The 17,909-nt window shown below is 32.5% G+C and overlaps 1 protein-coding gene across 1 annotated transcript; it reads left to right on the top strand.

Moving 5' to 3' along the window:
- The first annotated feature begins 437 nt into the window (after window positions 1-437).
- Window positions 438-14,772, top strand: LOC139498694 (solute carrier family 22 member 4-like). Its single transcript, XM_071287216.1, has 9 exons — window positions 438-519; window positions 2,314-2,630; window positions 7,209-7,630; window positions 8,377-8,607; window positions 9,066-9,197; window positions 10,292-10,374; window positions 12,635-12,752; window positions 13,575-13,647; window positions 14,427-14,772. Exons 2-9 carry the CDS (start codon window positions 2,328-2,330, stop codon window positions 14,658-14,660), a joined length of 1,596 nt encoding a protein of 531 aa, XP_071143317.1. The 5' UTR covers window positions 438-519; window positions 2,314-2,327; the 3' UTR covers window positions 14,661-14,772.
- The last annotated feature ends 3,137 nt before the right edge of the window (window positions 14,773-17,909 follow it).

The raw sequence follows: 17,909 nt of genomic DNA, 5'->3' as shown, positions 1-17,909 counted from the left end.
TGAGCACATTAGGAACAAATGTACATATCAAATACTAGTAATTTGACTTCAGATTGCTTGTCAGTGATAAAAGCATTCCATTCATTATTCTTGAAATAAATCCTCTTGAGTTTGCAATGCAATCAAACCTAATAGAAATGCATACACCTGAAGCACCTTGATACCTTTTTACAGTCTTCAAAAAGCTTATCTATCAAGAAAACTATCCAGATTTATATGTTCTGGCAGACGAAGGCTTTGCTTGATACATAGCACAATGTATATATATATAACCATTCAAAAGATAATGTGATATATTAAACTCGATCATTACTTTAAAATGTGAATAGTTTGGTATCCCTTCTATGTCGATGTGTATTTGGGTATTTGAAGTACGAATCTATTCTGTTCCTTCTTAACACAAATATGAGATGTGAGATTATTATAAGATTGGTATTCTAACATATATAACGCGTATGAATGGATTCTAATAAGATGATAAAGCTTTAATATTGAATTCATTCAGTGATTAAGTCTTTGGTAAGTCGCAGTTTTTTTCAATAAATAATTTACTATACTGGGATGCATCATATTGTAAGACTAAATTATATATCTTTTACAAAAAAATAAAAAATAATTATAATGATCATAAAACGTTTAAACTTTTGAAATATCTTACGTAATAAAAATATGTATTATCGTGACTGGCTTCTTGAGAAAACTTTTGATCCAAATTGAACAAAAATGACACGAGAGTATGTTTAATGAGCGAGAGGATATGGTTTCTATCGAAGAAAAACTACTAATAAGATGAATAGTTTCTGCATGATTCGATTAATTGTTATAAGTTAATGATGAGCGTTTGGTTTCAATTCATTTTAAGTATTAAAGAGAGGTTTCCATGACCATGCTGACAGTATAAAAAGAGAAATACACTAAAGGTCAATACATAATTACCACACATCGAATCAGGACGATAGAAAACATATTTAAAAAAAAGAAAGAAAAATACCAAATGACAACACGTTATGTAATCTCGCCCAATTACGGATACTTGGTCTTGAAATATTCAAAATAAAGATGCACAAGTGAAAAATGTCAAACAAATAAAATTATAAAAATTACATGGGATTTTTTGTGTAACGTACGTACTGCGTAACACATGAATCCATCTTATGGAGAAGTTCTATTATACACTTAATAACAGAAATGATTTAAGGTGTTCCGGAAGCACAATTGTATTGTGTTGCTTTCCTGCTAAGCTAACGAAATATTAAAATAAAAGTGAAGACTGGTTGGTTCTGAGTTAAATGTTGAGTCCGAGTAGGTCGGCATATTTTTCTGTACAAACTGTTAACTTGTGCACATGTACATGCACCTTAAGCAATTATTCGTTGAAGTTCGACTCATACAGTTTGTCGACCTGGTATAGAACAAGGTTTATATGCATATCAACATAGCACACTATGTATTCATCGCTATTTTGCCGACTGATAATTTCCGTTCACAGTGGAGTCGAGTGATATTTAAACGGAGTTGAGTGATATGAAAATTATCGCTAGAAACTAAGGGAACGCGTGCCGTTGTCATGGAAATTGACAACGTCTCCATATGTAAAATAGCGATAAAGAGATTATTATCGGTCAGCTCAACTCGATTGAGAAAATCAATCTCGTTGAGATAACCAACGATAATCTATATATATACATAATTGTTCTATCATACCTGCCAACTTTTCAAAACGCCCATGGGAGTTTTACGTGCAAGATGGCTCTTACAGTCCTAGATACCAATCAAGGGGCCTTTAAATGTATCTTAATGTTGTTTTTTTTGCTTCTTCATACATTTTTAAAGCATAGAGCCATTGTAAAATGAACTGTTTTGTTTAAAATTGTGGTAAATCAACAAATTTGTAATCGAAGTGCAAGTAAATATTTTCTGTTTTTTTTTTATAAAAGTTTTCGACAAGTACTAGTCATGTAAAGAAAAAAAAACGAAAAAGAACTAAAGAAGTCCACACGATTGCATATATGTTTGCAAATTTGTTGATTATGATGATGTTTTGGTGTTAACGTCCAGTGGCAACTATTACATGTTTAGTAGAGCATACCATGCCAACTGTCACTATTTGCTACCTTGAAGTGGAAATTTTGAAAGAGCAATTTTGTCCACAATTTAGATACATTTAAAGGCCTCTTGATGGGTATTTAGGACTGTAAGAGCCATCTTGCACGTAAACCCCCCATGGGTGTTTTGGTATGATTTCTAGTTATACATCTTCTGTCCGGTCCAATCTCTTTGCACGATACATAAAATCTAAATTTTTATTTGCAGTTTTATCATCAAATATGTCTCTTGATTTAAACGAATACCTTGAAAATTTGTTGTTAGAACTTGGAGGACTTGGTCGCTTTCAGTTTGTGCTGACATTAATTGTCTATGGAAGTAAAGCTACGATTGCATGGAGCACACTAATGATGTCATTCGGTGGAGCTATTCCGGATTGGACTTGCACTTGGAAAACAGATTTAGGGAATGAATATATTTCGAACTCCTCATTTATAAATAAATGTAGTTTCAAGAATAATTCAGATGATGTTCACTGTGACTCAAAGGCCTACGATACGTCTATGTCTACAATCGTAAGCGAGGTAATGGCTATCTTGTATTTCTGTATAATTGTTTATTGAACACCACGAGATTCAGGTCAATAATCGAACAAATCACATGAAATCGAGATCGATTATCGATCGAACCACGTGGACTCGAGCTTGACATATAGTATTTCATATTCAAATAAGATACACAAATGTACATGTACATACATGCACGCTAGATATTCGATTAATCGTTCAAAGGGTTTTAATCTTTTTTTATGTTTATTTTTTTTAAAGAAAGTGATGATTAAGCAACATGAGCTTCTCTTTATTCGCTCCGCTACCACTATTTTTGTTTATGTGTGATGACTGAAAGACACAACTTAACGTCTAAAGAATTAGATGGAAATAAGAAAATGTGGCATGAGTGCCAATGAGTCAATGTGTAAAAAGAAGCAATTATAGGTAAAAATACGACTTTCAACACAGAGCCTTGGCTCACACCGAACAGCAAGCTGTAAAAGTCACCAAAATGACTAGTGTGAAACAGTAACCTAGTAATGAATAATTTCTATCTCCCATGCTCATTGTGACATGTGTCTGAATTGAACATTCATTCTGTACATCAACAAGTATGTGAACCGCAATTTTTCAAAGATTTTACACAAGACAACATTGTTTTTGTTTGTCAATAATATTTAACAACAGAGATGTTATATATCTAGACATGAAGATACTCCTAAAAATAAAAGATTCTTTATATGAGCCACATAAAAAAATCATAATAATGTTATTTTAACTGTTTAAATACACCTGCTACAAGTGAATCAACACCTATCATTTCTTCTTGTAAACATAAAAAAGGAAAAAGGAGCACGTGTAAGACTTGTGATATGTTAATCACGACTCCTGATTTTACTAGTAATTTAACATCTAAAACATATTATACTAAATCTTTCGAGCCTCTGGACTGTTCCTCGGACAATGTCGTATACGGAATCGAAAGTACTTTGTGTGGACTTCTTTATGTTGGTGAAACTCGTCAAACTTTGCGTAAAAGAATGAATCAACACCGGTCTGATAATAAAGATCCTCAATTTAGGGTTCTTTATAACCATTTTAATCAACCGGACCATGATCCTTCTTTATCTATGAAAGTACGCATCATTGAGAAAATTTATCACCACACAAATAGCCCTGTACTAAGTACTCCTTTCCGCAAAGATAGAGAAAATTTCTGGATAAGGGAGTTAGGGACTGCAATGCCATATGGTTGCAATGACAATATTAAAGGAGTAGGAAATTTGTCAAGTCCTGCCTGCAGTGATGTTAATGTAATGAGTTTATTTAATACTACCTTACGACAACAACGTAGTCATGGGCAAAAACATTACCATCGGCCTAATGTAAAAAAGTCTTCCAAATCTAGATCACCATCTGGGAGCTTTGATGACCTTCTTTCACATCTTCATCATCCACTAGGGTTACATTACATAAGAACTATTCTCTTTTCACTGCCAGTTAATTTTCTAAAACGTTTGAGAGATTATGCACTTGACAAAGGAGGCACCAATACATTTTCTGCAACATACAGACTAGTCAGTATTATTTGTGATGTAGCTCTTTTCCGTCTTTTCAAACCAGTAAGATCGGAACCTTTACATGAGGAACGGAGGAGATTCCTTCCTATTGATTTTGCCAATAGAGGAATTGATGCAATCAATATCTGCAACGTTCTACATCACAAGGAGGTAACATCTAAAATTCCTATTTATTTTCAAAATCAGTCTGTTCCTATTGTATCCTACAGTTACACCAAAACCATTGCACCTAAAATATTTAACTATAAACGAGCATTGCAGGACCTTGACTTAGAACAATACCTAAAACAACCTCCGACATGTGACTGTTCCCACTCGCCTTATAATTACAGCCCCTCTGGTCATGTTATAACTGGGGATCTAAACATAATTCAACATGAAAATCTCCGAAAGGTGATTTCTCATGGTCCTAAGTTTAGAGAACCCCAACACATCAATTGGAACCATAACTTCAAAATAATTATGGATTCCATTGAGGACTACGCCAGAGCATGGGCTAAGCGAGAAGAAGTTGAACTGGACACTTTGTCAGAATGGGTTAAAACTATCAGGTCTCTGATAAAGCGTCGCGTTCACAAGTTGAAAAACTGTGTGAACGATCGACCAAAGTCCGTTTTCAGAGACAAAGAGGCCATGAAATGTCTATCAACTCTTCATGATAAGTATGTTGTTGTTCCTGCGGACAAAGCTTCAAATAATATTGTCTTTGTATGTAAATCGTATTACTACGAATGTCTTGTAAAAGAATTGGGTATAAAGGAGCACTCAGGTAATCCCACATACAAAGACATATCATTTGACAAGGATGAGATTTTAGCAAATCATAAGTCCTTCATGGCTTCAATAAACATTGCATTGAACACCAAATCGGAGGACTTACCTTGTTTGTATTGGATACCAAAGCTTCATAAAATTCCGTACAAACAACGGTATATTGCTGGCTCATCTTCATGTTCTACTAAAGAATTGTCCATTAGATTGACTAAAATTCTGTCCGCAGTGAAAGAGGGTCTTCAGAAATACTGTGAAACTGTTTACTCGCGTAGTGGTATTAACCATATGTGGATTCTTAAAAATTCTAAAGAACTTCTAGACAATTTTAAATCTCGGTCTTTTTCTGAAATTAGTTCCATCAAAACTTTTGATTTTTCAACCCTGTATACCACCATTCCCCATGTGAAATTGAAAAATCGCCTTAAAGAAATAATCCACAATGCCTTTCAACATAAAAATGGTAGCATACGCTATAAATTTATTACTTTGGGATTTCATAAGACATATTTCGTAAATAGTGACAAACAAAAAGGTAACATATGCTACACAGAAGAACAAGTGGTCAGTATGCTGGAGTTTCTTATCGACAACATATTTGTTGAGTTTGGAGGTAGACTTTTCCAACAAATTGTCGGCATTCCTATGGGAACAAACTGTGCGCCTCTTCTTGCCGACCTCTTCTTATTTTCATATGAATCGGAGTTCCTCCAGACACTTGTAAAAAACAAGAGAATCAAAGAAGCCAGATTATTTAATTTCACTTTCAGATATATTGATGATGTTCTTTCCATAAACATCCGAACTTTTCTGATTGGGTTCCATTAATATATCCCCAGAACTAGAGATTAAAGAAACAACAGACACGGCTTCCTCCGCCTCATTTTTAGACTTATATCTCGAATTTGACTTACACAGTCATCTCAGTACCAGAATCTATGACAAACGAGACGATTTTAATTTTGAAATCATAAATTTCCCCCACCTTAGTAGCAATATACCAACTTCACCTGCATATGGGATATATATTTCCCAACTTATTCGATATTCAAGAGCTTGCAGCTCCTACTCAGACTTTGTAATACGTCATCAGTGTCTGAGTAGAAAGTTGATGAAACAGGGGTATGTCAAAGAACGTCTCGTTCTTTTTCTAAAAAAGTTCATTGGAAGGTACCAAGACCTTGTTGATAAATATTCCGTATCAACTTCTCAAATAATACACGATGGTCTTGATGTATAGATTCTTCGTACTGATGTTGTTTATCATCTTAACAACGTGTTTTATAGTTCTTTCATTTGTCTTTGTTCTATTATTAATATTACTTTTACTGTTAAATGGTTTCATGTGATATCCGTTTCACGTGGCTCGGTACTTATACATCTCGTCAATGTGTTTGTATTGGCTTTCATTTTTTTGTGGTTTGTTTTGTATTTGCGACTTTTTGTATTTCTTTTGTTCTTATAACGTGACTCTGTACTTTAAAAGATCCCGTCAGTATGATATTGTTCTATTATATGTCATTATGATATATTTCTATTATGAATTACAATATACGTTGAACCACAAACGTCAAAATCATTCAATCGCGTAGTGGTATTAACTATTTTTGGATTCTTATAAATTCTATATATAACTTTTGGACTAGTTTAAATCTCGGTCTATATCTTAAATTTATTCTTACATACTTTTGATTTTTTAACCCTGTATGCTAACATTCCCATGAAAATTTTAAAATTGTTTGTACGCACATTGAACGACAAATTTATGTGACGTATAAAATTTTCTGACGTCAGACACTCAATAAATGTGTTCGTAGATAGTAGATGTTTTTGTGTTCTGTTAAATTGTTCCTTTTAAAATTGTTAAACGATGATGACTGATGTACCCATATTTTGACTATTATATTTATTGTGTCTGTTTATTTAACGCATCAATGTAAAAATATCGGAAATTGATGAGACTGTCATTACAAAAGTGAGAGGGTTAGCGCTATAGAACCAGGTTTAATCCACCATTTTCTACATTTGAAAATGCCTGTACCAAGTCAGGAATATGACAGTTCTTGTCCATTCGTTTTTGATGCGTTTTGTTATTTGATTTTGCCATGTGATTATGGACTTTCCCAATTGATCTTCCTCTAAGTTCAGTATTTTTGTGATTTTACTTTTTACATCTTTAAAGCATCTTTACAATTTTTTGTATTTAAAAATGCAGTGTGAAACATGATAAACAGTTTACTATATTTTTTTCATATTGCAGTGGAGTCTGGTGTGTGACAGAGAATGGATAATTTCAACAATAACAACTATTCAAATGGGAGGACTTCTTATTGGCGCATTTATTTCCGGTCAGGTTGGAGATGTGTTTGGTCGGAAGCCAGCATACTACGCGTCCATTATAATTCTTTTGATATTTAATGTTATTGCAGCATTTTCTGTTAGTTGGCAAATGTTTGCTGTTCTCAGGTTTCTAATTGGTATGGGATGCGGATGGTATCTGACTATTGACGTAACGTACATGGCAGAATTTACCCCTGCCAAATATCGTTCATTGATACTGGCGTTACCTATGTGGCCACTCGGAACAGTGACATTCGCATTATTTTCCTGGCTTCTACACGACTGGAAGTACATTCAGATAGCCTCAGCAATTTTTTGTTTACCATGGTTTATTGGCGTATGGTAAGTAGTGTTAATAGATATTTAGAAGAAAGAAAAAAAACCCGCAATTTTGTACAAAAAGAAGTGTATTTTGTGGTAAAACGCATCAGTGATGATTTTCACCAATATTTATATATAATGTATAAAAAAGACCTTTAATATTAATCGATCAGAAGACGCAACATTTCCTTTGCCTTTTAGCTGCACTAAAATGTACTCATGCAAAGAACAGAATTCATTAAGTGCTTATGGAAACTAATGTTTTATGAGGTTAATGCTAGTACAAACTGAAAGAGTGTTTTTGCTTCGGTTAAAACATAGACAGGACAAATCAAAGATAAGATCAAAACATAGACAACTAAAAACTGAGGTGGAAGAATCAATCAGAAAACCAGTTTTTTATTTGCCATTAAAAACGGAGGAGAAAACTAAATATTGCCCAAATTATGAATGCATTTTTCAGTTCCTTTCCTCATATACTTGACAAGAAGTTACCAATACAGTGGGTACACATTTAATGGTATAATTTTCAGTTGGGCGATGGCAAATACGTAACTGGGCGTTACACTTTTTATTAGCTGTTGGTTAATATTCGTATTTTTCCTTTTAAGGACTATGTTCGAGTTCGGTGCATTTCCTTCTAAAACTATGGTTTTAGTGAACACCAATCTTGCGTTTAGGTGCATAGAAAACATAAAACAGACACATTTGCACATGTTGCATACAAGAATGGCTATATTTATAAAATGTGACTCGTTTTACTTTAGTATAATTCCAGAGAGTTACCGATGGCTTGTATCAGTGAATAGAATTGATGACGCTCATGACGTCATAAAAAAGATCGGTAAAATGAACAGACGACCAGTTCCAAAGAAAGAAGAGCTGTATAAAGTAGTAAAATCAGCTAATCGAATAGAAAAGGGAAGAAAACGGACTTTTTTAGATGTATTTAGAAATCGCTACCTGTTTAGAACTACAGTTTTGCTTGGTATATGTTGGCAAGTAATATATCTAATCTTACTAGACAAGTCTACATGCAGTTTGATTAAGACATAGTGTAGCTTGAGCTGGTAAACTGTTTCTTAAGGTCTTCTCTTGTACCAGAAAAAAAATTCTCTATCTTTATTTTAGGTCCTTTATTCGGTTCTTATCCCAATCAGTCTTTTTCTGTAAATCTTATCAAGACACTCTTAAATGTAAAGAAAAAAATAATATTTTATTGTATACGTTTTCGTTGCAGTTGAGAAATCTTTTTTTGTAAAGGGGAAAAAATGTGATAAAAAACAGCACCACTAATATAAAATGAATATTGTAAAAGCATCCGACACATCTTGGACACCGTGTATGTTGATGTCTAAATGTTTTTTTTCTCTCACTTATTGTAGATTTCATTTGACATGTATCCTATATCTCGTTTTATTCATACGTATGTAACTGTTTTGTTTTTAATTAACAGGATAACATGTGGTTATGGCTTCTATGCAATATCATTTGGTGTCCAGCAGTTGTCCGGAAATATATATCTGAATATTGCCCTTTTAGGAATGATGGAAGCCGTTCAATTGATTGTCGCTTATGCTACAAATCGGTAGGTACAAACAGTATGTAAAATCCGGTCCAAGCATTTTTATGTGGGGGTCCAACCATTGATCAAGGGGACCCAACCCAGGTTTAAGATGGGTCCAACCCTTTCTGAAGGGAAAAGGGTGTGTCTCCAGCCATATTTCCCATTCAAATGCATTGTTCGTCCAAAAAAATTGACCGCCTGAAACCCCTCCTCTGGACCTGCCACTGTTTCATTTTCATTTTTTGTTTATTTGAGTGCATAAACGTAGAAATAAAGTTAGTATTAACTCGTATGAATTAAAAAAAAACCTGACAAAAGGATACATTTAAGAACAAGACATTATATTGAACATAGCAAATGAGTTATCCAAATTACAGATCTAGAGTTAGCTATAGTGGTCATCTGGAAAATTATCAAATATATTGGAATTTGAGAAAAGGGATAATATTTTTAACAATCCGTGAAATATTATATGTATACCAACTAAATAAATAATAAATTCCAAACCAAAGGCACTTCACTGGTCTTCGTCTCGAAGTCATAATGAGGTATTTAACAGAACTGTATACAAGTTGAGGGTGATTCATCGTTTTTGTGTGGCCAGAATTTGTTTGTTAGTCGATAATAGTACTAGTCATGTTTATTGAAAAATAATGTTTGCTCTGTAAAATCAATTAATTACAAAATACATAAATCCTAAGTTAATTGGATTTCATTTGGTTATTTGTTTTGTAAAGTTACTATTTTTACTAAAATATACCCCAAATCGTATTTTACTAATAGTATAGTCAATTAGGAATACTGTAACCGGTTAACTGTTTGGGAGCGCTAAACTCCAACCTTTGATAGTCAAAATTTATTTATGATATGATAAATTATGGAAATATATATATTCAATTTCTTATGAAAAAACTGTAAACTGTGCAAAAAGTAAAAATCACAAAAATACTGAACTCCGAGAAAAATTCAAACAAAAAGTATCTAATCAAATGGCAAACTCAAAAACTCAAATACATCAAACGATTTGATAACAGGTGTCATATCCATGCAAATGCATATCAATAACCAATGATTTTAATACTGAGTACACAAATCATTGCTATATCATTTTCTAGACTTGGACGGAAATGGACGACACTTGTATTTTTTGTGCTTGGTGGACTAACAGGACTAGCTGTTGGAGTTCTCCAATTTCTTGGTAATTTTAAATGCAATCTAAACTATTATCAAACTTTATATATTTGCAAATGACAGCAACACTACATGCATTGCTAATGTATGTGCCAATATAATCACAGTAACAAATATATATCAAATTCTATTTCCGCGTGTTTACCTTATAAGGGAATGACCATTTAACGTCAAAGAGGAGTTATAATGTTTCCCTAAAAAATATCCGTATCCCCAATTTGATAAAAAAAAATATTCTAAAAATTCTTGATTTTTAACCTATTAATTAATCTTTTAATTTAACAGTAATGAACCAAACTACAAAACTGGTCAAGCAGATGGCAAGAATTTTCGCCGATATTTTGCTTCTTATTCAAATAAAAAAACCATACCCCCCCTTTTGTTGTTAAATTTTAGCTCCCTAAATGAAAGTAAAAAAGTTTACTCCAAATATTGAACATGTTTCATTTCAACCTGTTCTAGTAATTGCACAACCTAATACCGTAAATATCGGATAACAGATATTAAAAACATTGTTACATTGTAACACGTCCATCATTTCCGGATAGGGGAATAACAAATAACAGGAAATATCAAACATTCAGAATGAAGTCGTATGAGTTTAAAATTAATCCATTAAGAATAAGGTTGCAGATTATTACTAAATGGTAGGACGGTATTATAGCTCTCTAAAGTATTCTCAGATTGCGGTATCGAACACACTTTTTACGAAAGAAAAGCACTGTTAGTATTTCTTTGTCCTAATATTACGAAACAATATATTGGTAACGTATTGCTTTCTCATCCCATTGACTATATCTGCATTATTTTTTTTAGATCAACTTGACTAAGAAAGGAGCGAAAGATACGAGTGGGACATTCAAACGCATAGATCGAAAAATAAACTTACAACGTCATGCATGGCTAAAAAAGAAAAAGACAAAAAGACAAATAAATAATACACAAGACACAACATAGAAATCTAAAGACTAAGCAACACCAACACCACCGAAAACTGGGGGTGATCTCATGTGCTTTGGTAAGCAGATCCTGCTCTATATGTGGCACCCGTCGTGTTTTTCATGTTGTTTACTGAATGAAGACGACCTTTTGTCTTCCGTACATGTTTTGATTGTTAAAATTGAGAAAGGAAATGGTGAATATGTCAAAGCGACAACCACCCGACCATAGAGCAAACAACAGCCGAAGGCAACCAATGGGTCTTCAATGTAGCGAGAATTCCCGCACCCGTAGGTGTCCTTCAGCTGGCCCCTAAAATATGCATAATAGTACAGTGATAATGGACGTCATACTAAACTCCGAATTATACACAAGAAACTAAAATTTAAAATCATACAAGACTAACAAAGGCCAGAGGCTCCTGACTTGGGACAGGCGCAAAATTGCGGCGGGGTTAAACATGTTTGGTTATTGAATTTACTGTCTCTCAGTATCTTCCTCCTATTTCTGTGTCTAATCAAAACGTTCTGACTGCCAGTTCTTTGATGAAAATGTGTTTGAATATATTTGCTGCGGTCTTTAAAAGAGAGGCAAAAGGTATCAAATGAAAATTCAAACTCTAACGTCGAAAGTAAACAGACAAACGCCAAAGCAAGACCGAATCCAGCAGTACAAAAAATGCTGCTGGAGTGAAAGCAGATCCAGCTCCACATGTTGTTTTGTTGTCTTTGCTGTTAAATAGTACCAAAAAAAATCCAATATGGTATAAAAACAGCAAAAATTCATTTGATTATTTTCTTGATGCAATAAATACATGTTACTAGCTTTATCTTTATACGACAGCTGTGTTTTGACTAGCAAAATTGAAACCTTCATCTCTTTTAAACGACACAATATATACGGTCCATCAAAATTAAATAATCAAAGTTCTACAAAGTCTACAGAAAACAATCAAAGGAATAAATAAGAATGAGGTAAATCAATTGATGCAACCTTACAAAAAGATTAAAACTGATCTCTTTTTATAACATGCTGTATAAGATAGGATAAGATAAGACAAAACATGATAAAATAAAATAAGGGGCATACAGAGAATACTCGTATGAGAAAAAATGAACATTAATTAGCATAGACACATATAATTTACATACACAACTACGATACAATTAGACTGTAAAGTAAACCCCTTTGTTTATAGTATATGATATATTTGTATGATAAATAAGTACATATAACTCATATTGACTTTTTCAACATCTTAAGAACCTGATTATATTCTCAGCTTAATAAATATATGATTTTTTTACTTTTTGTTTATGTCTATTTAGATATTCCTGAGAAGGGAAGGTGGATAAACGGCTTTGCTCTGACATCAAAACTATGTGTTTCCTGTGGATGGATGGCTCTAATTATATTTACTTCTGAACTGTATCCAACTGTTGTCAGGTATACTATGGTAAACAATACATACAAAATGTCAAACAGTTATGTTAAAATTTTACAAATGACGTTATGGTTCAATGATGTTTTGTTTTGCATTTCAAGCATCATCAGGAAGGTCATGTGTTCGAATCTAATTTGAAATTGATATCAAAATCAGCAACTTCTGCATCCTGATCGGCGACTTGTCACTGTCCTTATCAACTTAAATGTTAAATGTACTGAAATGTCTCCACCTTTTGATTAAGTTTTATAAATTTTTTATCCATTGGAAAATCAACAATGTCGCTGTCTTTCTATGCTTTTTTTGCAAAGTATCAAAGTGATATTTCACTCGGTTTGAAATTTCACTTAGAAATCTCCAAAGCCACACTTTTTAGAATATATACCAAATCTATGCATTACCTACATAATCGTTTCTTACCTAGTATACACTGTTGAATAATTTTTGGCAATTATGATATAGAATAAGAATTAGAAACGGGAAAAGTTTTAAAAAGATACCAACCAGACCAAAAATCAGAAAGTAGCCGAAGTCATAAAAATACTGAACTTAGAGGAAAATCAAATCGGAAAGTCCATAATCACATGGCAAAGTCAAATAACAGAACGCTTTAAAAACGAATGGGCAAGAACTATCATATTCCTGACTTGGTAAAGACATTTTCAAATGTAGAAAATGGTGGATTAAACCTGGTTTTATAGCGCTAACCCTCTCATTTTGATGACAGTCTCATCACATTCCGTTATATTTACATTGATGCGTTACCTAAACAGAAAAAGTGAACAATTAAAACAAATAAAAACTTTGATTTTTTCTCTTTCTAGAAATGTAGGATATGGAATAAATAACACAGTTTCACGTATCGGATCAATGGTGGCGCCACAACTTGTGTACGCTGTAAGTGCTTTATTCTTTTAAATTAATTAAATTAGATTTAAAATAAACCCAAATATCATTTTGCAGACAGAAGCGATCTGTTGTCTTGATGCTATTTGGCGCTTAACAAACATTCCCATTCCCATTTGTGTTGCGTTTGAGTTTATGCATAGTTATTTCGTAATATGGTTTGAGTTTATAAATTACCAAATCACAAAAACAAACTCAAACTGTTCAAGTGAATATCAGCTATGAATATATCAATAACTAGTGTATGTTGCTATTAAAGTTAACATTTAATTTGCAATTATGTTATTCATTTTATCGCGCAATAATACCGATCCCTCTAGACCATTTCCGATCCATATGATTTTGCTTACGACATATAGGGCATCGGTCAGACAAAAAAAGTGCATTTCAGGTTTTGGAGAATTTTCACTTTTAAATTAGTTCTTTTAGAAATGATGTATATGAATGTCAAACTGTGCTTCTGTGGAATATAATTGCTATGTATGGTTTATTATCAGCAACATTGTTTTCCGCATTGACATTAAAATTATTGATAGGAAACAAAACCTTATGATTAGTTCCTGATTACACACAGATATTCTATGAAAAAAGTGTGAACTCCATGTATATATGTTTTTTTGTTCAAATTGAACTAACACTGTTAGGTCTATTACATGTATCATCATCCGTTTTCGTGGCTTCCCATAGTTTGTCCACAATAACGACAACCAGACTTAGTTTTAGAATTGTTTAAAATTTATAACAATTTAAATTGATGGTTTTACTTTCAGAGTAAACATATACCAGGACTAATGTATTTACTACTAGGTGGACTTCTCCTGCTCTCAGCCTTATGTATATTACTGCTGAATGAAACTAACAAACTTGCTTTAAAAGATACAATAGAAGAAATCGTTGAAAAGCCTCATCGAGTGGAAAAGAAAAACGAAAGCAATAACACTGATGAGTATAGTGGTGGAATTAGTAACACATTTACCAAAGACGAAATAAATGCACATATTTGAATATCGTTTTATACAGTTGTCAATGTTTTGTATTAATTTAACAGTTTTTTGTTATTCTGCATAAGTTTTAAGAAGTCGATACCAATATGAATGAAATTCAATCATATCATTTTGTTTGCAGTTGGGTATTTGTTTAAATTGGTAACATGCAAACAAACGTTTAAGTATCGTATTTGACTTTCGTGATATTTATCGGTAGGCATGTCATCGCTAATGAAAATAAATCCCATTGGTTAATATATGTTGTGATGTCAACGTTCAAATATATTTTGTAATTCAATTCTATCAAGGGATATAGCGTATACAAAGGCACAATTTTAAAAGACAACAATCGTGATTTGTGTATAAGGATTATATGTTGTAGCAACACAACAACTATCCCAGAATAAATAAAACAACTGTAGTTGTATCACTTGAACCGATGTACTCCTTCCAAAACAAACAAACTTTGTTATAAATTGTTTTCTTAATTTAGAGTTCCATATATAAAATATATTGTTATTATACTAACATTTAATTTTGTAGTAATACGTATTGGTCATGTTGTTTGGTGACCTATTGGTAACATTATTGTACTTTGATCTATGGTGAACATTTTTTTAATCATCAAATATACCGTAAACCATTTCGTTTTTGATACTTTTGAACCTTTGTGGTTGTATTAGTTCTTCATGTTTATATAAGGTTTAAGAAGTATTTTGATACATGTATCAATCATAAATGATTGATTGTCGAAATATGCATCCGGTCATTGGAGAAGTAAAATTGGTACTGCATTTGTCAAACAGTTATTTCTTGTTCGAAAATGGTTTTCCAAATGTTGCCTGAAGGACGTACGTTAATCATAATTTGTTTTGAAATGACGGCGTGCACAAAGTTGACGGCCCCTGTAAAATGCGCTTTTAAAAGTAGCTTTATAAACATGATTTTTTAAATAGGAAGTTTTTTTTTATGATAAAATGATTAGAACCAGCTATCCACATGATTAAAAAGGTTATCAAAGTTAAATCTATAAAGAATGACACGAACATGGAAAAAACGGCAAAAAAATGTGTACTTGTAACATTAAAAAAGCATAAATATAGTTTTTGACCTGAAATTTGTACAAATTCAACATATATTCCTTCATTTTCGTACAATATTTTTTTTTTGGATTCGGACTATGACGTCATACGAACTTCACCTGAAAACAAATCAAAATCGGAAATTGTGGATGAGTTTGAAATGTAGTTCGTTATGTGTAACAAGTAGTAATTTGGAAGGATTAATATCAGAAAAGGGAAGAAACGGTGAAAAAAATATGTAGTTGCAAGTTTCTTATTTCGAAATGACTCGATATTCCAAATGTGCAAAACAAAAGGTTTAAAACAATCTGCAAAATATGAATGATTCAATAGTACAGGCGAAACACCGGATTTTTTTCAAATGTCCAGCCATTATGTTACAGTTTATAGAAATGACGTTTTAACCTATTTTCTGAAAAGGGTCTACGATATAGTCGCTTATTATTTCCTTTATACTGCTCTTAGCATGTATCTTCTTAGATTTTCAGAGTGTGCATTTGCTGTACTTTGTTGTTCGAAAAAATTACACATGTTGAACGTTTATTTTTAAAATTATGTGATAAACTACGTGTCCAGTGTTATTGTTAAGCTTACGTTTTCTTGGGGGTTTCACCGACGTCGTAAATAATTTTAGCTATTTGAAGACGTTACGTTTGTGGACTCAACTTTGTGCACGCCGTCACATGTGAGACTCACACGTACCAATCCATGTATCATGAAATAAAAGTGACAGCCAATTGATACTGGTTCCTATGGCGAGTCATAGACATATAACATATGACGGAACTGTGACAGGACGGCTTCCGAACAGTGTCCGTTCATTAACACGAAAAAACTTGGACGAAATTCTTTTCAAATTTATGTTGTTTACTGTTACATATACTGCATTACTGTGCCTTTGTCATATACTCCATTACTGTGTCATTATCATATATTCAAACATTGGAAGACTTCAAAATCGAAACCTTTATTACAAAAATTTCTTTTTTGTTTTAGCTAAATACATTGATTAAACAAATAATGAAACACTTTTCAACAATAATGTAGTGGAATAATAAAACACATTATAACATATATGTAGTGGAATAATAAAACACATAATAATATATATGTAGTGGAATAATAAAACACATTATAACATGACGTCCTGCAAACGCTTTGAGTACACACCCGTGGTAAAATATGAATATATTGTATGGGCTGTTCCAATCGTACTCCCACGTCATATGCCTTTTTTTCGAAAGAGCTACCCGACGTCATAGACCGATGACGGCAGAAAAAAGGATTTCACGGGAAAAAAACACGCTTGTAAAGCCGAAAATCATCACATCAAGGAAACGTAAACCAACAATGCTAAAATGATTATATTAGCCATTTTTGTATACACATAAGATGTTTAAGTACAATTATCATTTAGATTCATTCAAATCTATCTAAATATGGAATTGTAAATAGTTTAATCTTGTAACTTATTCAGTTTGCTTCGTTTTTATACGTCAATTTGATAGTGCGTTTATTTATTGGAATGGCAAACAATGCCTTCACCTAGAGCGCTTCAATCCAAAACAATTGCCATATTTGTCCTATTAGTATCGGAATAATTCATGGGGCTTAAATATATCTAGATTTTTCCACGGGTTGTCCCTTTATGCCGATATTTTACCCCTCGCTATCGCTCAGGGTAAAATATTTGTCATAAAGGGACAACCCGTGGTAAAATCACGATATATTCAAGTCCCCATGAATTATTTCTTAATTATAACATATATGTAGTGGAATAATAAAACACATTATAACATATATGTAGTGGAATAATAAAACACATTATAACATATATGTAGTGGAATAATAAAACACATTATAACATATATGTAGTGGAATAATAAAACACATTATAACATATATGTAGTGAAATAATAAAACACACTGTAACATTTATGTAGTGGAATAATAAAACACATTATAACATATATGTAGTGGAATAATAAAACACATTATAACATATATGTAGTGAAATAATAAAACACACTGTAACATTTATGTAGTGGAATAATAAAACACATTGTAACATATATGTAGTGGAATAATAAAACACATTATAACATATATGTAGTGGAATCATAAAACACATTATAACATATAAATAGTGAAATAATAAAACACATTATAACATATATGTAGTGGA

The sequence above is a fragment of the Mytilus edulis genome, chromosome 12, assembly GCF_963676685.1.
Source record: "Mytilus edulis chromosome 12, xbMytEdul2.2, whole genome shotgun sequence".
NCBI classification, from domain to species: domain Eukaryota; kingdom Metazoa; phylum Mollusca; class Bivalvia; order Mytilida; family Mytilidae; genus Mytilus; species Mytilus edulis.
The sequence above is the reverse complement of the archived record's forward strand: the minus strand, read 5'-3'. Positions and strand labels throughout refer to the sequence as shown.